Here is a 20,193-nt window from a genome sequence, read left to right as displayed (position 1 = left end):
CACATCCTCAGTACTCATAAAAGAGTATCGCAAAACAAACCCTTGAAAAAGAGAGTTATCTTCTAAGCTGGCTTAGCTATCACACACCTTAGCCATTCAATGCCTTCTTCAACTCAATTTTAATAGACAATTTTGAAACATCTATAATGATTTTCGGAACCATCCCAAACCGTCCGATTCGGGGTGTTTCGAACTGAACCAACGGCCAAACGACCCGATTTGACCATGAAATCTGGCGCAGAAAAAAAATAAAAAAATTAGTAAACCATCCGATTTGGATCCGAATCAAGCGGTATGGTGATCGAACTGGGTGGTTCGGCCTTACTTCAGACCGAACTGACCGATTCGGCTATTTTAAGAGGGGAAAAGGCCTGGGAGGAAGTCGATAGGCTTTCTCTCTATTATTTCGATGCAGTAGAGGCATCTTTTGCCTCTTTTTCATTTCAAAAACGGTCTGAAAATATGCGATCAAGCTTGATTAGAGGTACGTATTCAATTCTAGCTCCCATTCTTCACCTTCTCCTCTTTTTTTTTAAATTCATGAAAAATAAAAAAATAAGGAGAAACTATGTCAAAATTTTATTTTTTTGTTTGATTTTAATATATATTGTAGATCTATGGAAGATTTACATAATGACACTAAAATCATTAATTTTTGTTAAGTATATAAATTTTAAAATTAAAAATATATTTTTAAAATAAAAAATTATTTAAAAAAATAAAATTTGAAAAAGAACTGTCAAATCAGATTATGAATGAAAATCTTACAAGCTACTTTTAACATAAATTTGACGTCGATTGATCAACATTTTGATGCATCTTGCGCATAATATTCTAAACCTAAATTTCGAAAAAAAAATATTTTATTGCTCTCCTCAGACTAAGAAATTTATATGTAGCATAAATGATGGATCCTACATGAGTCTAGGATCAATTTTTTTTCATAAATTTTTATTTTTTTATTATAATTTTTTAAAAAAATAATAATAAATAATTAAATAATTCAAAAAATATTTAAAAATTAGGTAAATGAAATCTATCATTTTTACATAGTTATTAAAATAATGTGCTTGTCAATTCTCAGAAATGGATCCATCACAGAAGAAGAAGGATCCCGAGCGTGATATTGATTGAGAGTATGGGGAGATGCTCTCAGATAGGTATCATTGGAGATATAAATAGTATAACATAGAATTCAAAGGAGGAGGGATTACACGGTTGAAGCAACATTTGACTAGCGGCTATTTGGATGTAGCTATATACCGTAAGTATCCACCGGAGGTCCGTCAGCTTATGAAGAAATATTTCACTAATTTTAAAGCGACAAAAGAAAAAATTTGAAGAAGAAGACAGAGGTGGACCGTCGAGTAGCCAAGCTACCTTCTTATCACTCTAGGAAGTCAGAGAAAGGACAAGGATCTGTTCCATCAGATGATCAGGTACAGATTGATGCTGCCATTCGGATGAGTTTGAATGATCAGTGGTAGCTAGAGGAGCTGGCCAAATATAGAGCTTGATTTGGACCGTCAGTTTATGAGAGCGGCTCAGGCTCAGAGAGCTGTGTAGCTAAGTCTGAGTCAGCACAGATTAGGAGAATATTTTCAGTTAGAAAGTCCGTCAGTAGAGGCACCAACCGTCTTGCATCTATACTGGGAGGATTTAATAGTAGAAAGAAATCCTCCAAGAAGATTCCAGAAGAAGCTACTATTCATGATTTGGATCCACATACCTTTCCTAGTAGAGACTCCAAGCAATAGAGGATTAATACTATATTGAGAAAAGATAAGAAGAGGGATATGTAGAAAGCTATTGGATTGTAGTTTTACTTCAGTCACATCGCAGCGAATGCAGCAGACAATCTGTATTATCGCACTACCATTTCATTTATACAGGCTGTCGGTCCAAATGTTAAACCTCCAGGATCAAGGGATATCCATGGTGAGCTTCTTGATAGCAATAAGAAGGATTTAAAGAAGTGGATTGCTTCCTTTCAGAGCAAGTGACTTGTGTATGGATTGACTATGATGTATGATGGTTGGACTGATCCTACTTGATGAAGCATTATCAACTTCTTGACATATTGTGATGGAAGAAATTTTTTCACAAGTCTATTGATGCTTCAGCTGAGGTGCACGATGCTAGATACATCCTTAGATTGATGGAGGAGATAATTGATCAGATAGGAGAGCGGAATGTCGTGCCGGTTGTCACAGATAATAGACCATAGTATAAGGCTGTAGGAGAGTTGTTGATGGAGCAGCGACCATATATTTTCTGAACCTCACGTGCTGCACATTGTATTGATCTGATGTTAATGGATATTGAAAAGATTTGTAGCATGCAGAAGGCAGTAGAGTCAACATGGAGCATCACCAGATTCATTTATAACCATACATGGGTCCTATCATTGATGCGGTAGTATATTGAAGGCGATATATTGAGATCAGACGTCACACGATTTGCTACGAAGTATATAGCACTTGGTAGCCTCATTGATAAAAAAGTATAGTTACGTCAGGTGTTTGTTAGTATTGATTGGCAAGAGAGCAAATATGCTAGGACAGGCACTGAAAGGAGCATTATGGAGAGCCTGATGATGAGACAGTCATTCTGGCAGCAAGCTGAGAGGATAGTGGCGACTATCAAGCTGCTATATGAAGTGCTCCAGGTTGTGGATGGTGAGTGATACCCTCAGATGGGCTTACTATATTATATAATAGAGAGGACGAAGGAACAAATCAAGGTGGCAAATCCAAAATATGCAAATGAGTACATCAGGATCGTGGATGACTGATGGGGCTATCAGATGGGTAGGGAGTTGCACTTTGCAGGTAAGCAGCAAATCAAAAACTTTTTGAAAATTTATATAAATAAACTTAATCAATTATAACAATCTATATGCAGCTTACTACCTAAACCTGAGGTTCTAGTACTCCATACCTGGGATTGGCATGAATGAAGAGCTTTTGTCCGTCTTATGAAATGTCATAGACAAGATGGAGCCCAATGCAGATATCGCAGCTATATGTCTTGAGCAAGTAAGTTAAGTTCAATGACGTTTATTAGCTTAGCGATATCTTCAACAAATAAGACATTATAACAAATGATTATTTTACGGGTGAAAATATTTAAGGAGGGCACAGATTCATTTGGAACTAATGTAATGGTCAGGAGCAAATCAAAGATGAATCCAGATATATATCAATGTTTACTTTTATATTCAATCTTATTTTTGATTTCGTTGATTTTTAATGATTTTGTAGTTGAATAATGGATGCATTTTGGTGGATTTGCATGACATCTGAAGGATCTTGCTATCAAAATCCTATCCCAAATGGTTTCATCGAGTGGATGTGAACACAACTGATAGATCTTTGCCCTTATCTACAGCAAGCAAAGGAACCGTTTAAAATAGAAACACCTCAACGATCTTGTGTATGTGCACTACAATTTAAGGTTGAGGCTCAAATTCATTCCAGTGGAAGTTCAGCTGAAATACTGTAATCCGACTTGTAATGATTTTGTTGTTGAAGATAAAGCTGAAGATCCGATGACCGAATAGGTTATGAGTTAGCAACAGGATCCAGAGCTTGATCAACTAGGATCACCTCCATGACTAGTCAATTTTGTTGCTAGCGAGGTTGGGGTGGACATCGAGAGGTGGGCAAGCAGAAACATTCCATCTAGACTTCCAATTGATTCGCCGCAGCATTGGATTTACTCAGAGTCAAAGATCAGATGAAGCAATGATGGTAGTTCTTCGACTGATCATGGATTTGATGATGGTGGAAGGATCGGAGGACAAGAAATGCAGCCAGTTGATGATGTTCGATTCATTGATGAGTCTCAATTCATGCATGCGCTAGTAGAGCCCATATTGATATGATTTCATACAGATAATGAGCTCCTAATGCAACTGCAGATAATCTTGCACGTGAAGTAAGATTCATAAATATATCAAGTTCATCTTCATATTCTAAATCTTCCTATCCACAGCCACAACCACCCTATGATCCTTATAGATATGGATATGGTGCATCACAAACATCCTCTAATGGCTACTATCTTATACAATCCAAAATATTTTATAGATCAAATTTTGCTGTCAATATATTTAAATGGATCCCTTCACAACCATACTATCAATCTAAAAATATCGCTAGTGATACTTTAAAATTGAGTTATGATCCAGCACGCCTACCTCCTGAAAGCTATGTGACTAAAAAGATGGTTTGATATTCCTTCTAAATAAATAAATGATTATGATATTTATGTACATCGATGATCAACCAAATTCTAATGATCGATATCTATTTAATATTTTTATTTTTTTAATTAATTTAAATATTTTAAAATCCAATGATATCTAATTTATGTATTGATTTAAATATTTTTTTAATGATACAAACATTAATTTGAATACAAACATCAAAATTATAAAAGTACCTCAAACTTTGTAGTTAGGCTATTTATAGTTAGAATATCACTAGTTAAAAATGATCAAAAAATTGCAAGATAATAGATATACTTAATAAATTTAAAAGAAAAAAAAAACTACCAACTTGTCAGAGCTATCAATTTAAACATTTGACTTCTCTTTTGAATTATTTATTACTTCATAAAAAGATGATATTTTTTTTGGATACTCATTCTTTCTAAAAACACAATTCGAAATTAAAAAATAATTTTATTAATCAAAATTTCTCAAAAAATAAAAAAAAAATTCATTAAATATTTCTAAAAAAAATAACATACCGATATGCCTGCTATATCATATATCGATACGATACCAAACCGATACCATACCATAACGGCCAACATCGAAACGGCATCCAACATCAGTTCAAAAAACCTTGATCTATATTGACAATGAAATGGATTAACTTATTGTTATACTTCAATAAGAAAGGATGTTAGCTGGGTACAGTTTCATATGGAAAAATAGAGTGAAAGATTCTAAACCGTACAAAAATGATGCGTCAAAGACCTGATTATGAGACTTATGTTACACAACACAAGGTGGTCTTTTCCTTTCTAATCAAGTGCTATCAATGCTAATGCTTGATTACTTCTAAGTTAGAATGAGAATTGCCCAGTAAGTTTTGATGGCTTCTGACTCATCTGTATGTCTCATCTGTTTCCTCAACTATCTCCTGTGGATCATCCTTTTCCCCAGCCCCAGGTATTTGATCTTGGAGCATCAATTCTTGTGGTAATTCATCATTATACTCTGAGATCTATTCTTTGAGGTCTTCGAAATATGATGTAGGAATCTTTGAAGGAGGAAGCAATGCAGATACACACTTGAACTGTTCAAGAAAAATGACTGCAGGTCAGCCCCATGCAATTGAACTTAAGATTTCGAACCTTACGCTACTATGTAAAGCAAAGGGTTTGTAAGAAGACAAGAACCTACCCTGTGCTGCTTGTACTTATCTTTGATAGCTACCAAAGCAGAACCCTTCTTGTTCAATTGTAAAGCATGTATAGCATGGACGCACTCCTTTAGCTCAGACGGCCGATAACCAGTGTTGTTTTGAAGTGTTTCATTCTGGAAAATTGCATCAAGATGATTTAGCACATCCGACAAAGGCAGAGGCAGTATATAATTAAGAAGCCCCACAACTGGAACCATAAACATTTGGAGCAACATGCTCTTACCCAAGGGTGTGATGCTGGATTAATGGTCAATCTTGCAAGAAAAACAGCTGAAGCAGCAACTACTGATGGCAAGAACCGGACACAGCCATAGTCTAGTAAGCTCAACTCTGCCAGGTAACTGCCTAAGAACTCCAGTAGCAGAGCAGGATACTGTAACACGGCAAAAACCACTATGAGTAAGCGAGCCAGAACAAATGCAACCTCCAAGGCTCACATGCTATCAATAATCCAAATCCATGGAGGCATAAAAACACTCACTTTGCCTTCCTCTTGTCCAGCCTTTGTGAATCGCCTGGACAGGACAAAATAAAACCTCAATCAGCCTAAGCGAATGCTAAAGAGCACAATTATGACATGAACCTATGAACCTAACAATGCTGCATCCAAGACATCGTGAACTATGCGTCAATAAACAAGTAATTTGGAAGAAAATTCACAGGGAAACAAGGCAGAAAAAAACGCTATCAAGTTCCTCAAACAATGTCAAAGCCCATACCTGAGAAAAGTTTTAGTAGTAGGATTTCCCACCTCAAACTTGAGAAATTTTAGTATGTCACTCTCCATCTTCACCACCTAAAATCAAAAACAAGACAAATGCACAAATTTACTAACTCCTCGAAGCAAGCACATAGAAATGGAGAAGGCAAGAGAAAAAACTCAAAATGATTACCTCTTGCTTTGTGTAAGTGTTATCAGTAATATAACAGAAGTCTTCCACATGAGGAGGGCTAATTTCTTCATATTTCCTATTTTCATTGAACGCGCAAAGCAATCAGATGGAGAGAGAGAGAGAGTAAAAATAATTGTTACCGAAGAAGAAGAACAAAGAAGAACAGATCATACGAGGCAATGAGCATCGAAGACACCCCGAGAAGCTGCAACTTCTGCCTACTGAGGGCATTGAACGAAAGAAATCTATCGATATACGAAACAGTGAGATAAAGGGTATCCGAGACAAGTTTGTACTCCTCCGCAACCTCGACAAGCCAATCCACCAAAACCCCTCTCATATTCGCCGTCACATCGGTCTGGATCGTCTCAATATAATTCACCAGCGGCCTTCTCTTCTGCTCCACCTGCATCCATCAAACCAACATAACTGCAAATCAAATCAGACATTCCAACTGAAAAATAGTATCCCAACTTTGTGAAACCCCAGCTTGAGAACAAACCTCCATGGATCGAAGGTACTGGTATATATCCTTCGCGTAGTGCCCGCACATTTGCGGATCCTCCACATCGGAATCAATGTCGGTGGCGGCGGCGGGGACATCCACCGGTGGTATCTTCGAGACCTTGGCATCTTCCTGCCTGGGCTTGGATGGGGTGGCACGGAGATCGGGGGAGGGGCGGATGATGGCGTTGGATAGGGTCGGGAGCTCGCTCAGGGCCACACGCTTCCTCTTAGCCGGGGGCTGGTCCTTGGGTTGGGACTTGGCGGTGGAGCCGGAGGCCGCCGCCCTCTTGGCCAACGCGCGGGTGAGGCGGGGGACGATGTTCTCCTTGTCCGCCATGACTCCCTCTCTCTTCTCCTAATCCTTCGCTATGGCGACAGAAAGAGAGCGAGAGCGAGAGAGAGAGAGAGAGAGAGGTCGGGGGCGAGGAGAAGGGAGGGGGAGGGGGGGGGTTTGTAGAGAGAGTCTGGGAGGGGAGGGAGGCCGCCATTTCCATTTGCCGAAGCGGTTCGAAAAAAGAGGGGGGAAAAATGGGTTGCGCGCTCGGAGAGGCCGGTTTCGTTTTTTTTTCCGAGTTTGAAATGGGAAGAGAAGGGAAAGCTCGGAATTCGGAATTTTGGGGCTTTTGGAGCCCCGGAAGAAACGACGCCTTTGGCGCTTCCCGTGGGGGTGGTGGTGCCAGGGTGTTTAAAAAGTGGCAGCTTTGAGAAACGGCTGAAGGGTTGACTTCGGTCTTAGTCGGGCACTGGATTCGCTTGACATATGGTGAGGGAATGCTTTCCAAACAAATGTCCATCAGCCAGTGTATTTTACCACATTTGAGAGCTGAGGATAGATGTGGAGGCAGCGTTCGCCTCATTAGAGATTTTTTACACATAAACATAGAAGGAGCAGGGGATAGAGAAATAAGAGGGGTGGTGCCTAATATTACATGACTCTAATTAGAAATTGACATCATGAGTTTGGATTGACCAAAAAAAAAAACCTAGTTATAGACAATACTTCACCATTTCAAATCATACGTGTCCTTGTTGGCATGAAAAAGAAAATATGCATAAAGAAGCATGAGAATTGTTATGGCTTCCGTCAGTCTACGATCGATGATATATTTAGTTGGTAGATCAAGTTTTAGATCTTTTCAAGAGAAGCTGTTTCTATGGGTTGATTACAAAATAAGTAGTCTTTTGATTCCAATATGAACTGCCTAGTTTGATTGTTCTATGACAATATCCAATTTTATTGATGTGGTTGTCCTTGTTATGGATTATTGCTTGTTATTAAGTGAAGAATTATCTTATTTTTATTAAAAAATATGAAATTATAAATCTGTGTAGTTTTTCAAGTTATATCATTCTAGAATCTCTAATAATTTTCTACTCGTAAATGCTAGTTGGACCATGTAATTGCACTCTTCACCCTTGTCATGTTTCTAGAAGATGAGATTTAATCCAACAAATTATAGATGTCAAATTTGAAGTAATTTGAGTGTTAAGCCAATAGACACATGCAATTGGAGGCTCTTTGTATACAATATTGCCGCTTCGATCTTCCAAAAAAAGTTTTTGGCTGATATAGAGTAAGGATACCCACAAATCTACATTCTTTAAAATAAAATACCATGCATATCAACATAAACTAGGAGGTGAACATCTAGAGGAATTGACATAAGGGAGTACAAATCTTCATTAGATTCCGTTCGCGCAAGTTTATCTTCCAAATGATTGGCCTCTCTATAAGCATGGCTACATGGAAGAATGAAAATGATTGTTGAAATTGCCCTATGCCAGTGAAAAGAGGATATTTTGGAGATGATCCGCTACTATATTTGTTGTGTACACGTGTTAAGGTTACGAAATCTTTCCTCCTCTATCGCACGCAAGGTATTGTTCGCTCTCCCTAGAGGTACTGTCATTTTGGACGCACGCGCACCCGGAGTCACGATTTTGCCCCTCGGCCCTTCTGGGCAAAAGGCACCTCACGTGGGCAAGAAGAAGCCCGCACTACTTAAACACATAAACACACCAGAGTTGCTCGATGTGGGACTATTAAGGAGGTCCCCCCACGACCTGCCCACAACACAGCCCCCCACTCTGGAGGGTGAGTGCATGTGTTGAACGACAGGGGACGGGTCCCCTACCTGGCGCGCCACTGTTGTGTACACGTGTTAAGGTTACGGAACCTTTCCCCCTCCACCGCATCAAGGTATTGTCCGCTCTCTCCAGGGCACCGCCACTTTGGACGCACGTGCATCCGGAGTCACGATTTTGTTTCTCGGTCCCTCTGGGCAAAAGGCGCCTCACGTGGGCAAGAGGGAGCCCGCACTACTTAAGCACATGCACACACCAGAATTGTCCAATGTGGACTATTAAGGAGGCCCTCCGCGACCTGCCCATAATAATATTAATCACCTTTTATCCAATTAATGACTATAAATAAGTCACCTTCAAGCCAAATTCTTGTAGCTCCAAGTTTTAAAACTACTACTGTCAATCCGTCCCATGTCGCTTTTAGTTCTACTTTAGGCATTGTGGATGTTATGATGTTCCAGTCGAAAGGATATTGCCACAATGATCTTGGATTATAAAACCTACACCAGCCTTCCCTTCTTTCCATGATGCATCACCTTCATTGAACCATAGGATGGTATCCAAGAGATAACAGTTTGGTTGGAGTTAGTGATTAAAATTTACATAGAATAATTCATTAGCAACACATAGTTTCCAGTCAAATATTGGTATGACTTTCAAGACATCTGTAAGAAGTTATGGTAATATATAAATCATATAAGATATGTGGACTTTGCATTAATATAGCCCACAATGCCATATTGGTGCGTAGGTTATATGATTTATTTTGTCCAAATGGCCCCAAATGGTTGGAAATTGATGGTTGACACAATCATATTACCAGCAAACTAAGTTATAGGTTAATAAACCTAGTTTTTTTTTTAAATTATTTTTAAATAAAATCTTATCACTCCAAAAACAAATTGAAGCATCAACTGCTAGATGTGGCAACAAATATCGCTACATTGGAGATAATAAATGAGCCATAGCTTGTATTACAAGATGGGGGTACAACATCTTAATAATGCACTGTTTTACTAACCAAGCATATAATCTTGATGTCGGGAATGAAGTATGTACTAAATATCAAAAGTGATAAATGAGGCCATGCTTGTATCAATTTCTAGTGCCATTAAGCAAGAAGATACCAAAATCATAAGTCTAAGGCCATCAAGAACTTGAACTCCAGGCATTGCAACATGGAAAGAGATGATTCGAAAATAACACATGACAGCTGATTAGATATCAAGGAAATGTTGGAAACTACTAAAAAATACGAATATGAGGTCCCTCATTAATGACAGAATAATAAACTGAATGTAGGGATGACAATTGAGTCGGGTCAGATTTGGTCAAATATGAGTTGGATAAATATTTGTCAATCTAAACCTAACCTATTTTCAAGTCAAACATCCTGATCCAAATCCAACTTTTCTATTTAACAAGTAATCCACTCCGATCTGCATGATGCATTTACTAAATAGTATAAATGAGGTTAAATAGGTTCAAACATATTAAATAGGTTAAGCATGCCGTGCTAATTGGTTTGAAATAAGTTAGGTAGGTTTTGAATGGATTAAACATATCTTAAATAGGTTAAAGGTGTAAATTAATCAATCTAGTTATTAAATAAGTTAAAAGTCTATATGCAAGTTGATACCCATTAATGACCTATACCAAACTTGAACATGCTTAAAGCATGTCGATCACGGATGTTGGGTCATTAATTGCCACCTCTAATGCAATGTGTTTCTCCGACTTAAGAGATGGAGTACTAGAAGAGGGTATAACTGACATCTTAGTGGAGAGATCCAAAGTTGCAAATAGATGATACAGAAGAGTTGAATCAAAAAGTTTGAAATCATTATTATATATGAGGATCTTCACATTTAATTCATGAAATTTTATGACTCAATGAAGAAATCACCTAGGATAGGATGGCAAGAGGCCACCTTTTCAATATAGCACCTATTAACAACTATCAACACTAACTAATGGATGTTGTGTGGTGGGTGTGTCTAGTGCTTTAATTTTCATGAGCATTTGGGGCATTTCTTCAAGCGGGTGATAGTCTGTTGCTATGTTGGACTTCGATGCTCCAACAATGATGGGGAACCTATAAGGCAACATTAGTTGTTCCTCCCTTCCAATGGGAGATTAGGAGTGGTGAAGGAGGAGAGGTGCCTAAGGGTTTCGGACTCAATGGTAGCAGCACAAGATCTCAAAGGAAGAGATTGCAACTTTACAGAGCCACTTCACTAAAGTCTTGGTCTTGCCAAAGAAGGATATCCAAGAGGAGTGGGAGAGGTGGGTGAAGCTGGTGGTGGTTGTTCAGAGTCTTAGGAGGAGGGTCTTGATGGAGCTAATTGTGAAGGAGTTCAAAGACAAGGGACGTCTTCAAGGGAAGGTTGAGTCCTTGCCTTGGAAAACAATCATCTTTCCTTCTGCTTTCGAGATGAAGGTGAGTGGGACTCTATTTTGGCGAGCAGACCTTGGGTCATCACTGTCTAACTTTTGGTAATCAAGTCATGGAGATCTGGGTTTTTCTCCCTAAGGAGAGGGTTGTAAAGTCGGCTCTGGTTTGGATTTGGATACCCTTCCTTCCGCTTGAGTTTTGGGGGAGATTATCAATTCTTTGGATCGCAAGAATGCGGGGAGCAATTTTCATGATGAATGCATTGATCAACGTCGGACGGTCGAGTTTGCTCGAGTGTGCATCAAGATTGACACCACTCAATGTTGAAACCAAGGGTCTCAATCCAAGGGTCAGACTCAGTGTTTTTGCAACGGTTCATCTATGAGAACATCTCAGTGGTCTGTTTTTGATGTGGTTGAATCAGACATCTTACCACTGATTACCTGATTGAAAAAGGGAAGGCCGCTTGGATGGATCAAAAGGAATTATGCCAGAAAACTTTGATGCGGAAGGGGGGACATCGGAGGTGGTGACCGTTTCATTATTGATCAGTGCTTGTGGTCCAGAGTATGAGCCTTGGTTGGTGATGGTGAAGCAGAGGGTGCAATGGAATAGGGGGGAGGGTCCTGAGGCAAGAAAGAAGGGTGAGTCAACTCAGCTCTCAAATGCTAACTGGGTGGTGACTCATCTTGACTCGATAGGTAGCTTGGATCCCAACTTAGATGGCTAGATCAAGCCTAGCAAAATTGCATGGTAGGGATCTCCCGATCACCTAGCCATTAGACCAATGACCAAATGGAACTGTGGTTCCCATAGGCAGGCTAGGGTGGAGATGACAGATTGAGCGGATGGAGCGAACCGATTTGAGCGACTCACAAAAGATCCATTGGCCAGGGCCTCGGTGGAGGAAGGCCAACTAAACTTGGCACTATGGGCCGCCCAAGTGCGGGCCCATTCCAATACAAATGGCCAGTCACCTGATAAGGAGGCAGAAGCATAGTGGGCTGGGCTGTTTGGGGGCCCTGTTAGTGGCCCATTATTTACTAAGAGCGGGCTCTAGTTGCGGTGGAGGGCCCCACCTCCAATTTTGAAGGTCATGGCTCTAGGGGCTTCTTTCTCATTCTTCAATGAGGCTGAGCGGGGTCTCTTTGTGTTATCCTCCATCGGCCTGTCAAAGTCCAAGAGGTGGGGGGTGGTGCCATCAACAGGCCGTGAAGTGGCATTGATGAGGCAACATGGCTTAATGGAGGGGACATTGGTGGAGGCCAGGCCTAGACCACACAGGGGCTAGATGGGATGACACTAGGGCTGAAATCAGATTGGATACAAATCGATACCACTATATCTATATCCATATTTTTTTTATCTAATGAATGCAAATATGGATACAGATATTATTCAAATACAAAAATTCATATCCATATTTGTTTTAAATGGATATGGATACAAATCGAATACAGAAAGTATGGATACATTTCAAATATAAATTGGATAATTAAATTTTATGACTATAGAATCATAGATATTACTAAATAGATGATAAATAAAATTAATAATATATTTATATGATTGTATATTTCTCTTAAAAATTAATAAGTGCTATATAAAATTATATAGAGTTACAGATAGATTAATTCAGATATTTAGATACGGATTGGATAGTTGATGAGCAGTGAATTAAAGATACAGTGGAGATAATAAGAAGGGCGAAACAAATACAATCACAAATATAGTAGTTTATAGTAATTCGATGCTAAATTCAGCACCTACATTCACTCTCCAAGCAAATCCACTTAAGAATTCTACCTATAACCTCTTTAAGATTATAATTTGATTATTTTTATGGATTCATAATCTAATTTAATTATTTTTACTGGCTCACCAATCAAAATCTTATAACTGATTATTTTCTTTTGGACTCACAATCAACTCCGATTGATTTTTTCAGAGATATTAATCAAAACCAAACCAACATCTAATTTTTTAGGCTTGAACCAATCCTAAGTTTCTATACCCAAGAAATTTATTATAAATTAATAACAAAAGAATACAAGAAATAGAGTTGAGAACAATAAAAATTCTTTTTTAGATCTGAAGAAGTCGAGGTAGTTGAGCTTTTAATGCTTGAACTTCTTCTTTAAATGTTTGGGAGGTTGAGGCAGCCTTTAATGCTTCTTCTCAATAGTAGCTGGCTGAAATTGAATCACTCTTTCTCACTTTCAATCTGATTTAATATAGGAAGGCTTGGATTTATGACACTCTTAAATCTGTTCCTGATTTTCTTTTGGTTCCTCACATTATTCTCTTAAATGTTTACTCAATGAATTTCTTGTTTCTACCAAAGTTAGTTTTCTCCATAAATTCCTCATATTTATTAGTTCAAAAATACCTTCATTTAATGCTTTAGCTATTTGGAATAAGAAAATAGCCATTTTGATTGATTTAGCCATATTTTAGAATTTTTAAAAAACTAGCCGTTATTTTATCAAGATTCTCTGAGTCGACTCACCCAAACACTAAGTTGATTCATCTTTAGCATTGAGTCGACTAAGTGAAACTCTAAGTCGGCTCTATAGTAGATGCTAAAATTCCAACATTCTATCTTACTCTGTTCGTTTGAGATTGAATTGGTTCAGATCCTATCTTGATCAACTCATTTTAAAGCTGGGTCGGCTCACTAATTTTCTAAGTTGGTTCAAAAGATTTATTGATTTATAAAACTTTCTGTATTCATTCTTCTCTGAGATTGAGTCGGCTCTCTTTTTCACTGAGTTGGTTAAGCTCCAGAATGGGTTGGTTAAGTTGATTACTAGATCGGCTTTGAAAATTGTTCAATGTTATCAAGATTTCTATCTTTTTTGTCTATCGATACTAGGTCGGCTCAGATTCATGCCAAGCATACCACAAGAAATTTCAGATAGCTTTTCTCGATTCAATTTGTTTCTAGACTGACTTGCCTTCCTAAACATAATTTGTACTCATTAAGAAGAGCATCTAGACTAAATTTTTTCTTTCAAATCTTAAACTTCTTTGCTTCCAATCTGAAGTGTCTTAAGCTAGAAATTTGAATTTTCTTGAGAATATGGCTTTTGAATTTTCTTGAGAATATAGCCTTTTTGAGTAAAATGAATAAGAATTTTGAAGAAACCTACAAACACTCCCAAGCACATCATTAGTAAATATAATTTATACTCAAATATCTTTTGACATTATCAAAATCAATTCTAGGGCTAATAAAGATATTGATGTGGAATACTAGGGGGGTAGGAAAGACTTCCTTCGACTTGACCTTTCGAAGAATTATGCAACAACACAATCTGGATCTGTGTGTCCCTCTAGAGATGCGATTGTCCGATTCTAGCCTAACTCGGGCTCGGCACTGCTTCCCAGCTTTGTGGGTTTCTATGTTATTGAGTCCTGAGGATTGGCTGATGGCATCGTTGTAATTTGGAGTGGGGTGGCCAATGTGAATGTTTTCCACAAGTGTGCCCTACAAGTTGTTATAGTGATATTTGAAATCAATGGAAACCCATGGATTTTATCCTGTGTTTATGCTAGTATGGATTATAGGGAGCGGAGACTCTTATGGTAGGAGGTAGGAGGTCGCTACACCGATCAAGCAGAGCATCCCTTATTTAGAATTTTTTTTGGTAGAAAGCATCCCTATTTAGTTGCCGATGACCTCAATTGCATTTCTAGGCCTGAGGAGAAGAGAGAAGGCAGGCCCTTTACTAACAACATTGAGTCTAGGGAGTTCCAGGAATTCATAAGGATGAATGGCTTAGTAGATTTGGGTTTCATCAATCCTAAATTTATTTGGTGCAACAATAGACAGGGTGGAACTCAAGTCTGGGAGAGGATCGACAAGGCTTTTGCTACGGCCAACTAGATTCACATGTTTCCTAGCCACTAGATGTGCCACCTCTCGAGGATTACATTACATCACTGTCCTCTGTTGATTACAACAGATGTTGCTCTCTTCTACTGGAGCCATTTCTGGTTCAAGAAATTTTGGCTTTCCTACTCTCACCCATGAGATATAGTGTAGGAAGTCTGGAGGTTACTGATGCAAGGCAATACCATGTATTGGTGGAAAATCTGCACAGCCCATAGATGTGAAGAGGCGTAAGACCCAGAATGGCCAGACCCAATTTTAGAGAGCATAGACTCAGGCCCAGCTCATGATCGGTCCCTAATGTCCACGCCTGACTCCCGGATGGCCAGGTCTGGGGGGAGGCGGACATCGAGGACCCATCGGTAGAACTTGATGGATCCTCTTTGGAGTCATGGTAGTTTGGGCATCTGATTCGTCGTATCTGACTTCCAGGGATGCTTGCCAAAGCATAGACTGACGAAGCATTCCTTCCTAAGCTGAAGTTCCTTACCGAGCAGTCTTCGATGGCAACCAGATCCCACACCTTGTGTCCTTCTTTCTGGGAGAATACCTACGAACCATCCCTAATGGCCCCTCTGACACCACCGACACAATCTCGGACTCATCTCAATGACCCAAGCATATGGATCACCTGCACACGATCTGACAGAATTCCAACAAACTCTCAGAATGTGGCGGATAGGACCCCTTGACGGAATCCCAAAAAAATCTCGAAATATGACGGACAGGATACCCTGATGGACCACTAGTATGTGGCCATGTATCATGGTAGATGCCCATGACTAACAATCTGAACGATGGACAAGCGATAGAAGGCCTAGCTTGTCAGCTTATGGATTGAAACCGAACAACCTTCGGGCCCTAGCTATAAGGGGAGGCGAAAAAGTGGATCCTAAGATAAGCCATTACTCTACCTCTCACACTCCTTCTATTGAATGAGATACTGATTTGAGCATTGGAGGATCCCCATTGGAGCCACCTCTGATTGGAGCTTTTTCTTATAGGTTTTCTCTATTAGATGTGTGCCCTAGATGCCAGATTGGTGGACACATTCCTATACAAATGTAAGGGCAAATTTATAATTTTGACTATAAATGAATAAAAGGGTTATTCTACTATCACATTGTATACATTATGTCTGTGATACATCTTTTGAGTTAGTAAGAATATTAATTCATATTTTAAAGAGTTGAAAATTTAAGGTATGAATTTACATAACTAACTCATAAACAGCTCCTGACCATAGGATCATCACAAGGATGGTGATCGATCTGGAAGGTTGGTGTACGATCGCTTCCTTAGGGTAGATGTATCTTGAGTCTATGGTATGGAGATACCGAACGAGAGTACAGATATTCATTGAGAATGAGAGTACTAAGCGTGACCACTTCGAGCAGTCATAAGGAGGTCTACCTTCTCATCGATGACTAGCTCAATGCTGCAGCTGTGTGCCTAGTTCTTTGACTTGAGGTACATCGACAATTCACCTTTAGCGTGTTATAGTTTGACTATACCATAACTCGGTCTCCTAGCCATTCGAAATACTGAGATATATGTTGGCTATAGCATATTCATTGTAGGAACCAAATTACACCAAGATGGGATCTACCAACCTCGGTAGATGAGAGGAGTAGTCCTACGATGATCGAAAGATCGAGTCCTTAAGCCCATGGCCATGACAGAGTGAAATAATGAAAAAGAGTTTTCCATTAAGATTTCACATCAAACTTAGATCGATCGATTGATTCATATGACTGATGTTGGGTTTGACGAGTTCACCTTAACCCTAATTCAGTCGGGACTCATGATAGAGAAACTCAATCACACAGGTACTTGCACCGAGAGGTTCGTCTTCATTTCTGATGGGTTGCCACTATATACTGCTAGGTGTCATTGGTAGATTTTGGAAGTAATTAGAATGATCTTGATGATCGATCATTCTAATTATCCGAATCAGAAGAGTTCTTGTCCATTGAAAGGAGTTTCGATGATGTCGATGGTGAGATCACGACATATCTCATTACCATACGGAAATAAACCTAACTGGATCACACAAACAAGAGTTAGGATCTGGATGTCATCAATTGAGCTAGTCCAGTTTGATTGATTTGGATTAGATCCAATTAGGTTCAAAAAAATCGTGCTAGCATACGATTGAGCCTAACTTTCTTCTCGTGTAATCTTTTCTATCTCGACCAAGCCAATGTGATTTGACTCATCCAAAGAATCTTGAGAAGATTTCTCTCAGTCTGACTGGAGCCAGTCCAGCTCGAAAAAGTCTTGTCTTAATTCATGAGATGAATTTAAGACAACACCTGCTAATTCCTGTCACCTGTCATTTCCGTTTTAGGACATCGGTCAAACATTAACCCATGGACCTTGGACTAAAGGCCACTTGGCAAGAGGTCATTGAAAAGTTTTTATGGAGTGTCTACCTACTAATTTTACCCTCAAAATGGGTGCCATAATCAGATATGGCATGCGCCCCAAGTGGATAAAGATAGAGTCCCATGAGATGAGAACTCTATGTCTTGATCGACTCAACATGTTGGGCATCAATCTCACTGTGTTTATCCAGTGTTGATGCCAACAGTAGGAGGGTTTGGTGGGGTTCTTATCTGATATGATTAGATGACATCACTCCATCAATTAAAATTTTTTCAGAATTAATTAGAATTTTTTGATTGATCGAATGATGTGGTACTACATGGCGCAGTAGGGTCTATTTAAATCCTGTCTGCACCTAGGGTTTAGAGAATCTGCTCAATACCCAGCAAAAACATGAAACCCCTCCACTTCTCTACACTCCCTCTGCTCCTCTCCTCCCCTCTTCACATCCAAGAGGTTGGGCATCCATCTGGTGCTTGTCCAAGGTGTGGTGGCTCCCTGATCAGAAGGCTGCAGGGATTTGTCGAGAAGCTGCTGCTCCAGCTTCAGAAGATCTTTTGAAGATCTTGCAGATCAGATCTAGATCTAATTTTTGGTGCAAAGATTCATGAGGAGAAGATGATCTAGATCCTACTTAAGTAGATACCAATAGAGGCCAGGCGACTGCGTAGCTATTTTAGAACCTCGGGCGTTGCTGCGATCATCTACAGGGTAATCTAGTTATCCTAGAGGTATTCCTCTAATCCTCAAGTTTTAGATTTAATTTTAAATTAAATATCAGATAATAAGAATAAGATCTAATAGACCTTAGATCTGAAATAAAGTAGGATAATTTTTTTTTAAAAATATTTTACCCCAGATCTCATTAGATTTGGAAGATCCTACAAGAAAAAAGATGATTTTTCCTTCACCCTCTAGAGCGTATTGATCTCAACCATCTTCACCTTCTCCGGCACCGACCGATATCTCGCACCAACAAATTTGGCACTAAAGGAAGGACAGCATAATTTTTTGCCCTAATTCGGAGGAGTGCAGATCGAAGCAGAGTGACCATAGCATCAAGAAGAGCCTCATCCCGCAGCACCAATGCTACCGTGCAGCTGGCGGAAAGCCAAGCTAATCATGCTGCTCCATCGACAGCTACAGAAAACCCTTCGCCTCCACTACCGACAGCGACGACAGTGGAGCAGTTCGACTTATTATTCCGATAGGTCCAAACTTTGATGGCCGCTATCTAGTCGATTCAAACCCCCCAACACCTGTGTTGATAGCACCACTAACTCATCAAGCCACTCCGACCCCACCTTGAGTGGTGCCACCATCGGACCAAGTGCCACAGGCAGCAACTCTGTTATCGGACCAACCAGGAGACGTTCCTCAGGCCCCTGGGGGATGACAGACCCACCAAAGCCATCCTCGATACTCGGAACCCAGATGATGGCGACCTCCGTGTCCTTAATCGGGGCATGATTCAACCTCCGATCAGCAATCTCTTCATCAGTCGGGAGCCTACACAGGCCAGGTTTCTGATGATGATTGGGGTTTTCAAGATTTGTATCGACGGATTGACACAATTCATCCCCAAGAGCCGACGCTGTACGACGAGTTTGGCAGCAACCCACCTTTCGGCCCCCAGATTATGCAGGAATCTTTGCCTCACCATTTCAAAATTTCCCAACTCGAGAGCTATGATAGAGCGGTGGACCCCATCGACCAATTGGAGAATTTCAAAGCGGCGATGCTTCTTCAAGGAATGACCGATGGGATTTTGTGCCGGACATTCCCCTCCATACCTAAGGGGCCGGCTAGGCACTGGTATTCAAGTTTGAAGTCAGTCTCAATCCACTCCTTTGAGTAGTTGAGCCGATTCTTCATCGGATATTTTGTTAGCAGTCGTCGGCAGCAAAAACGGTCAGACTACCTCCACACCATCAAGCAAAATGTGGGAGAGACCATCCGACCATTTATCGACCGCTTTAATGTGGCTACTTTTGAGGTGCGTGATCTGGATCATTCAATCATGATGTCTGTGATGATGAGTAGACTGTAGAAGAACAATTTGAAAAAATCGTTAACCAAAACTTACCCTTGGAACTTTCTCGACTTGTTGGTAGGGGTAGAGAAATATGCCCGCTTGAAAGAGGCCTTCGTGGAGGATGAGACTCCACCAATCCCATGGATGGAGGCAGAGATAGGATGTAGACCAAGGAATCATTACCTACGAGGGAGGTGGGAGTATGTTAGCATTCAAGATCATCTTTTCGCCATCAGAAGAATGGGCCCTCGAGGAACCCTCGACCCATAAGCCTTCAAAGGAGGAATCGGTGAGCCTTGATGTCGTCGAGGAGATACAACAACTACACCCCACTGAACACACCAAAGACCCAGATACTCATGGAAATCATGAGGTAGCTACCGGAGGTGAAGAAGCTATGGACAAACCCAGCTCAAAGAAATCCAAACAAGTATTGTTTATACCATCGAGATCACGGCCATGACATGGAAGACTGTATCCAACTTTGTGATGAAATTGAAAATCTCATTAGGCATGGTCGCCTTGATCGATTTATTCAACATCAGGGGGAGCGGCAC

General features: G+C 39.9%; 1 protein-coding gene across 1 annotated transcript; it reads right to left on the bottom strand.

Moving 5' to 3' along the window:
• Positions 1-4,857: 4,857 nt before the first annotated feature.
• Positions 4,858-7,465, bottom strand: LOC105033502 (cyclin-A3-1). Its single transcript, XM_010908335.3, has 8 exons — positions 6,834-7,465; positions 6,505-6,737; positions 6,332-6,407; positions 6,158-6,234; positions 5,920-5,953; positions 5,662-5,811; positions 5,417-5,551; positions 4,858-5,309 (listed from the first exon to the last, which is right to left on the bottom strand). The coding sequence occupies exons 1-8, from the start codon at positions 7,173-7,175 to the stop codon at positions 5,238-5,240; spliced, it is 1,119 nt and encodes a 372-aa protein (XP_010906637.1). The 5' UTR covers positions 7,176-7,465; the 3' UTR covers positions 4,858-5,237.
• Positions 7,466-20,193: the final 12,728 nt, after the last annotated feature.

The sequence above is a fragment of the Elaeis guineensis genome, chromosome 2, assembly GCF_000442705.2.
Source record: "Elaeis guineensis isolate ETL-2024a chromosome 2, EG11, whole genome shotgun sequence".
Taxonomy (NCBI): domain Eukaryota; kingdom Viridiplantae; phylum Streptophyta; class Magnoliopsida; order Arecales; family Arecaceae; genus Elaeis; species Elaeis guineensis.
Note: the sequence above shows the minus strand (reverse complement) of the source record. Positions and strands in the feature narration are given on the sequence as shown.

What these genes read in the sequence shown, in the direction of transcription:
- LOC105033502 (XM_010908335.3), bottom strand. Translation starts at nt 7,175, where the DNA reads ATGGCGGACAAGGAGAACATCGTCCCCCGCCTCACCCGCGCGTTGGCC. An exon ending in ACACTTACACAAAGCAAGAG is followed by an intron (nt 6,235 to 6,331) that starts GTAATCATTTTG and finishes TTTTGATTTTAG; the next exon opens with GTGGTGAAGATGGAGAGTGA. An exon ending in ATAAGTACAAGCAGCACAGG is followed by an intron (nt 5,310 to 5,416) that starts GTAGGTTCTTGT and finishes TTTCTTGAACAG; the next exon opens with TTCAAGTGTGTATCTGCATT.